The sequence below is a fragment of the Egretta garzetta genome, unplaced genomic scaffold (assembly GCF_000687185.1).
Source record: "Egretta garzetta isolate BGI_Z169 unplaced genomic scaffold, ASM68718v1 scaffold904, whole genome shotgun sequence".
In the NCBI taxonomy this organism is placed as follows: domain Eukaryota; kingdom Metazoa; phylum Chordata; class Aves; order Pelecaniformes; family Ardeidae; genus Egretta; species Egretta garzetta.
In genome coordinates, this window is record NW_009259525.1 from 74,088 (window position 1) to 81,274 (window position 7,187).

Here is a 7,187-nt window from a genome sequence, read left to right on the forward strand (position 1 = left end):
CCTGTGGGACACCCTGATGGACACACACCCCCCCCCAGGCCCTACTGTCCCATATGGGATATAGGCTGCCACCTGTATAGGGCCTGCTGGCACCTGCGGGACACCCGGGCAGACGCACCTCTAGGGGACTTGCTGTCGCCCTGCTGACTCACTCCTATAGGGCCTCCTGTCCCCTGTAGGAACTGCTGCTGCACGTGCTCCTATCTAACCAGCCCATCCCAACAGGAAACCCACCCTATAGGGCCTGGTGTCACCTATGAAACCCCCTGCTGGACTCACCCCTGTAGGAGCAGCTCATCCCTGTAGGAATCCCGCTTAGACTCACCCTTTAGGGCTTGCTGGCACCTGTAGGATACAAGCTCACGCCAGCAACACCTCGGGGCTCCTCTTCTCTTCCCCCAGACCCCGGGGGGTGCTGGCACCCTGCAGCCCCCACCCAGCGCTGCCCTCCTGCCCCGGGGCTCAAGCCGAAACAAATCCCACCTGACTCACATGGCTTCGCAATGCCAGGGAGGGTGGGGTTTCCCCAAGGCCTCCCCGGGTTGCATGGGGCCATGGCAGGCATGCAAGCACCCCCATTTCTGGCACTGGTAAGACCTGGCCCTACCCAGCCCCGAGGCCGGAGGGTGCCGGGAGGTGGGACGATGCTGTCCCACTGCTGCCTGATGTTCCCTGACACTTCAACTCCCTACAGACCAACCTAGAGGAAACAAGCCAAGCTGGAGAATAAACATGGGGGACTTTCTTTTTCATGTTGATCTATACAAAAATAAAAGACACCCCCAGCTGAGGCTGTGGCGCAAACTCAGCTGCTGCAGCAGACTTCGGGCCCAAAGGGCAGCAGTCTGCAAAGCCACTGCCTGGATTTTGTGCCATAGTCACCTGTAGCCGGCAAGCCTGTGCCAGACACCCGCTCCTCCTCCCTGTGCAGCCGCACGCATGGCCCTCGTTGGAGGTTAGCACCACTTCGTGTAAAAAATGGCAAATCTTCCATTTTAGTGCTTATATGTGATAGAAAAGTCAGGTTATTCTCTCCTGGGTCATGGGATGTGGGTAACTGGGCAGGTCCTTCCTTTCCACACCCACACAGGAGAGGGGGAAAATACAGAGAAACCGATGTTACCTCTTGGCCAGGCTCTGTCAGCATCGCTCCGTTTCTCAGAATGAGCCTGTGGATGCCAATCTAGTGACATCACTACAAAGTGGTCACATAAGCCAATGCTTCAACAAGCTAACGCCTCTCTTGCCATCATCCCTCCCCTTCTTTGCCGTCTCCTCCCCCTGTCTTTTTCTGGTTTTGTCATCTGAATCTCAGCTTCAGTCCCGCCAATGCTTTTCACGCCTGTGTGTGGTTTCCAGGGCATGGCAGGAAAGCATCTCCCTGAAGGAATTGCAGCGCAGAGGCGTCTGCTTGCTAAAACTCCAAGCTGCCAACCAGAGAACCGGCCTCTACGGACGGCTGCTCGTGACGTTTCAGCCTAGGAAACACGATTCAGACGCTGAGCTGCCCTATAACAGTTTCGGGCCTGGTAAGTGATATTTCTGTCAGTGCAAAGTAGGTAAAGTAAGAGATGACCAGTGTCGTCTTCCTAACATCTTTCTAATGGGATATTTGTCAAGACTGAGCAATTGATGCAAAAAGGAAGGGAGAAAATGTTATTGCTACAGGATGAATCTAGAGAAAAACAGAAAACTTGTTGTGGATGTGTATGTTGCACCAGGGAATAGTGCCGGTGATTAAAGAGCTGGCTTTCCTCCTTCTGAATCCATAAAAACAAAGCCTTGGTCTCTTGTCATTAGAGATTTCGTGGCATTCTTTGTACAAGCCAAAGTGTTTGTACTTATCTCTTGCGGTAGGTAAGGAGCTTTTGTCACTTACACTTTAATGGCAAAATGGAAAGCGGATTTTCTTTTTCCTTCCTGAGTTGCCACATTTCCACCCTTCCCTGTGCTGTTATTTTTGGCAAGGAAGAGAAAGAAGTGAAGTATGTACTGTTATTTGTTGACATGCCTGGATTTCTGTTGGAAGTAAAGTTACTAGAGAAGTACAGACTCACCGGCACATCAGCCAGGACCCTTTTCACTTGTGTCTCACCCTCTACCATCACGTCCACGAAAACACGACCAGGAGTGTCAGAGCTGAGCTGCTGCCGGTATCTGAGGAAGGCAAGGACACTGCCTGCCGTGCTGTAACCCGCTGTGCAGGCTTACCCCGCAGAAGAACTTGGGTTTGACTGTGAAGTAGTTCCGAGTGAGCCTGCAGCACGCCCTCTATTTTTTCCTCGCAGGGCCCCTTCTTCTCTTTTCCTTGGGCAATGAGGATGTTGCCTTGCACTCTCCAAAACTGGTCCACAAGAGAGAAGCTGGCCACACTGGATAATTTTCTGGTTTTGTAATTTTCTTGGGTTAGTCTGCTAGATCACTGAGCTTGCTAAGCAGGTGCATGAGGGGGAACCAGGCTGTTACTGACCCTTGGTTGCACGATGGTACCCCAGCTAAGTTACAAGCTTAGCCAGGTGTCCTGCTCAGAATCTCCATTTCACCATTCCACTGCATAATTCAACTCTCATCATTGCACAGGGGCTGTGAAAAGCTGCAGTGAGTCCTTTAAAAAAATCCCTGGGCTTTTTTAGTTCTGCTGACTGGCAGTCATCTGGGAGGCATGTATTGTCATGCAGACTCCTTGGCTATTATTAAAAAATGAAATGGATGTAAAATGGCTTGTCAGAGAAGTCAGGTTCTCCCAAGGTCTGTGTGAAAGCATTTTGGCTTTCTGAGCAGCTCCAGCTATGGGGAGCACTGCTGGTCTCCACCCCAAGACCTGTGGTGTGTGGAGGCCCGAAGGCAGCTGGTTAGTTGCTGTCTGGTGTCTTGTCACCGCTAATTGTCCCTTTGCTCCCTCTTGCTGCGTGCTTTCGGTCCACCAAGAGAAGGATATTCTTCATTTATGGGCTTGACAGAAATTCTGACCTTGGTAGGAGACACGGTGGTAGAGCTGTGATTGGTGTAGGCAGTCCTCCTCTCTGCATTGGACCGGCCTTGGTTACGGGTCTCCCCAAAAGAGCTTCTTTTCAAAACGTTTGCCCCACTTCACGCTCTCTCTTCAAACTTGTCTTTGCAGGGGACATTGTGGGCCTTCACGATTCAGCTGGCCAGGGTGATCCGCTCTCCACTGGCATCGTAACCCGTGTCACCTCCAAAGCAGTGACTGTTGCCTTTGAGGAATCTCGAGATGGCATGCTGAGCGTGGACCGAGAGAGCTCCTACCGCCTGCTGAAGTTAGCCAACGATGTCACCTACAACAGGCTGAAAAAGTAAGGGCCACGGGGTAGCAGCTCACTGACGGTCACTCTGCTCAGGAGTGCAAAAGCCGATCAAAAATTGCCAAATTTATTCTGGAAAAGCTCTTCTGAGACAGATCTCAGTTTACTTCGCTTGGCTTGGTTTCTCTCCTATCTTACTTCTCTAGAAGCTCTACCTAGGGGAGAGATCCACCTTTTGGATGTGCCTTTCTTCTGCTAACTCCTGAGGGAACCCACACTGAGATAACTCAATGGGATATGTTACGCTACAGTGTCACACCAGCCTAAGTTTATCTGACTGCTGACTGGCATGGTCCTGCTCTTCCTTCTTCCTCTCCCACTCTTCAGCTCCATATTTTGGTCCCATGTTGTATCACCTTTGGTACTCACCGGGTTCTGTTTAGAGCCTTTTCCACCCCGGCAGGAGAAGGGAGTAGCTCTGTCCTGAATTAATGTGCTGAAAAGGCTCAGCACGGGGTCTGACTCTATCAAAGTGGAGTAATAGTAGAAAGTGGAAGTCTGGCCAGCACGAGGGCCGTGGGTGTGGGCCAGAGGATGCAGCAATTAGATAGGGGTAGTCTGTTGTGGAGTAACATTTTTTCAGCTTTGGAAGAGTTGAATCTGTGCCCGCAGTCTTCTGTCACCAGGCCCTAAGGTGCACAGGGGTCTCTGCAGGAATTCATGCTGTGTGTGTAACCTGGCTTTTTCTTCTTTGGCAGAGCTTTAAATGCACTGAAGCAGTATCGCAGCGGTCCAGCCTCTGATCTGATCGACGTCCTCTTCTTTTCTTCTGACCCAAGCACATTCAGTGAAACAAGTAAGGATGCTTCTTTGTGAGACTTTATACCAGACTGATAGCAGGCGCTGGATTGATCTTTCTAGAGAAATTTTCTCACCTTTAGGGTCAGAGCCCCTGAACCCTCACAGCCAAGTACACGCACCAAGACTGCTGCTGGTTTCAGTGTGCCTTAGCATGCGAAGCTGGGAGTTACACAGGTGGAGAGCTCTTTTAGATGGACTGGGGAGAGCAGATGATGTTGCTGCTCTCATGCAGGTTTTAAGCAAAGATATGGAATGTTACTGTGGGGAAAGAGGGGGAGGGGAACCTTCACTCTCCAGAGCAATCAGTGAAGCCTGAAGTTCCCTATCCATAGTACAAGGGCTCTGTGCTCGGTTCCTGCCTGGTTAGGAAGGTGCTCACCTCTTCAGATGCCACATCTGACAGAGGCAAAGACCCAGAGCCCTAAGTGCAGGCATTTCCCACACTGCTGCAGTCCTCCAAGTCCTCTCTCTGGGGCTGACCAGCTGAGAAGGGTGCTTGTGGTCTGTCAGTTCAAAACCCATCCTTTGAAATTTCCCACGGGAACACAAATAATTCTGATCTTTGTGAAGTTTTTATCCACACCAAACACGCAGCTTGCTTTGCTCCAGGAAAGACCCGATTATGCAATGTGAGTAGTAAGTGGTGTTGCAACTGGTAGCATTGAACATTTACTTTTCATACTGGTTTATGGGTCACTGGGACACACTTCACTCACCTAAAGACCCTTGTCATCACTGGAAGAGAGACTATTCAGCTAGCTGATGCTCGCTTTTCTCAGAGCTTACCAAGTAAAGCTGAACTCTAGCATAAAACAGGCAGGATTTGTGATGAGGGGGATTTGTTTGCACACATTCACAAGTCTGAAATTCAGTTTAGTTTATGAGGCATTTCCTATTTGCTTCCTGCCCCAACCTCATCCATAAACTTCAAAGACCAGAAACTGCCAGCACTGCTTCTACATTGAAGATCCAGTAACTTTGCCTCCTTGGAAATTTAGTGACTGTGGAACTACTGCAGTTTGAAACAGCATGGGAACACTGGTCTTATTATTTTTACAGCCTTCTGATTGCGTTCAGTCAAGTTAGAGATATGCAGGCTCTGCTTTGGTTTCATTAAATACTTAAAACCTCACAGCTTGGCTTCACCAAGAGCTGTCAAAAAATTGCACATAGGTAGAAACCCTGTCTACTCAGGTCTTTTTTGATGTGGGTCTTTGGAAAGCGAGAGATGACATTTCACAGCTTACCCTTTCAGAGAAACCACAGGGAAACCAAAGCCTCTGACCAGCAGAATATCCGAGTGCTCAGCAACTGCTAATGAATGTTGTCCCTTGGTGGAAGGGAAATATCATCTGGGCGGCAAACATCAGGGACTGAAGGCAGAGGGTGGATTAAGCTGCCTGGCAGGGTCGGGCCAGCAGTCTGTATCTAAGCCACGTAGAGAGCTCGGGTCTCTCCCCTCTCTGCTCAGCAGCATGCCGTGGGTGAAGCCATCCATCCCTGCCTGGTTCCTTGCTGGCCAGGGTTCTGCTCGGTTTCCTCCCCACCACAGCTCCTTGTGCTCTGTGCTTGCTGTGGCAGCTTTTCTCTTGCTTTGATGACTGTGTTTGCTTGTCCACAGTGGTTTGCGTCTTTCCCATACGCACTGCCTGCGGTCTACCTTCAGGCTAGGTTCTGATACGCTGTACCAAGGACAAGGAATTAATGTCAGGGTGAGTCATATCTCCGTAGTTCTAAGTACTGAGCTTAATCTGAGTCAAACCTCTTAGCCTTTTGGCTACCTAGGGACCTTGTACTCAGGTTTTTAATATTAGATAAAAGAATTAAATTTTAATGAACTAACTTTCTGAGCAGCTTCAACTCTCCTTTCTCCCTCGTGGTAGCAGAACTGCCTCTCTAATGAAGGAAAAAAAAAATCCTTTTCACCAAATTGCTCAGATGTGCCAAACTAAGCACAGACATGAATTTTACATCTCCCCAGCACTGAGAACATTGATAGAAACAGTCAGCCACGTTAGGCAGAGGAGACTCAATATGAGAAGGCAGCGTATCACCTGAGAACAGCAAAATGCTCTGGCAGGGTGGAAGGGCCTTCCATTTACCTTCTCAACTTATAGCTCCTTTCTCCCCAGCTAGAGAGCCGTTATACTAGCCAGGTATTAAATAATAATGACTTCAACTTTAAATAGGTCCTGCGAGGTGCCTTGAACTGCCAGCCTCCACTGAGTTGAAGGGGAGGGCACTCAGCAGCTGCCTGGATAAATCCCATCTCTTATGCTTGCATGGTGGCACGTGCAGTTCCCCAGGTGTCCCGCACACCTTCAGACACAGGGCTGCGTCCATGCAAATAGCATAGAAACTCACAGGCACGTGGACTGCCTGCAAAAGGCAGCAAGTGTTTCCCAGGTGCACACTCTGACACAGAAGGGTAGAAAAACCTCCCAGCATTTCAGGCTGCTTCTCCTCCATGACACATTATCTCCTTTCAAGCATCCTTTAGCCTGGTTTCCGAGGGAGATGCTCCCTGTGTCTGTCTTATCCCATCCATTACCTGGTTTCAAACAAACCTATCAGGAATCTCAGAGTTAGCCAGTTTTGAGAGGCACAGAACTTATTATCTAGACACACGCTGTTAACACCACTCCATGTAAGCTCCACTTCAGTCAGAAGCCCAGAGAGCCAGGGGCAGGAGTGAGACCATATAAACACCCACCCAGAGCAAAAGCTAGCTCTGACACATGTGCAGGAAAAGAGGAAGGCCCGGAGTAGATGAGATCCGTGCCTAGAGGGGGAGCATTTGTCACTCTCTGCTGTACAAATGGAGGGGAAGATGCAAATTACAAGGAGATTGAGAAGTAGAAGGGTCAGTGGAAATCATAAGCAGGCAGCTCTATGCCTGGATGTTCAAGGGTGTTCTCCCAAGGGCAGAATAGGCTCCAGCAAGTGGTACGTGCAGCAGCAGAATCCCAAATCTAATTTTTCAAGCATGGGGAAAAAAAACGAGAAGCCTCGTTTTTCAAGTGTGGCTTTTAGGTGGGTTCTGATATCACCGAGCATTTTCAT

The 7,187-nt window shown here is 49.6% G+C and overlaps 1 protein-coding gene across 1 annotated transcript in view; it reads left to right on the top strand.

Annotated features, from left to right (window-relative positions):
- The first annotated feature begins 554 nt into the window (after nucleotides 1-554).
- IGHMBP2 (immunoglobulin mu DNA binding protein 2) overlaps nucleotides 555-7,187 on the top strand; it is a 55,215-nt gene continuing 48,582 nt past the window's right edge. Inside the window, exons 1-5 of the mRNA XM_035893053.1 lie at nucleotides 555-590; nucleotides 879-955; nucleotides 1,360-1,529; nucleotides 3,122-3,314; nucleotides 4,022-4,119. Coding sequence (XP_035748946.1) covers nucleotides 555-590; nucleotides 879-955; nucleotides 1,360-1,529; nucleotides 3,122-3,314; nucleotides 4,022-4,119 — 574 coding nt within the window. The remainder of the gene's footprint in view (nucleotides 591-878; nucleotides 956-1,359; nucleotides 1,530-3,121; nucleotides 3,315-4,021; nucleotides 4,120-7,187) is intronic.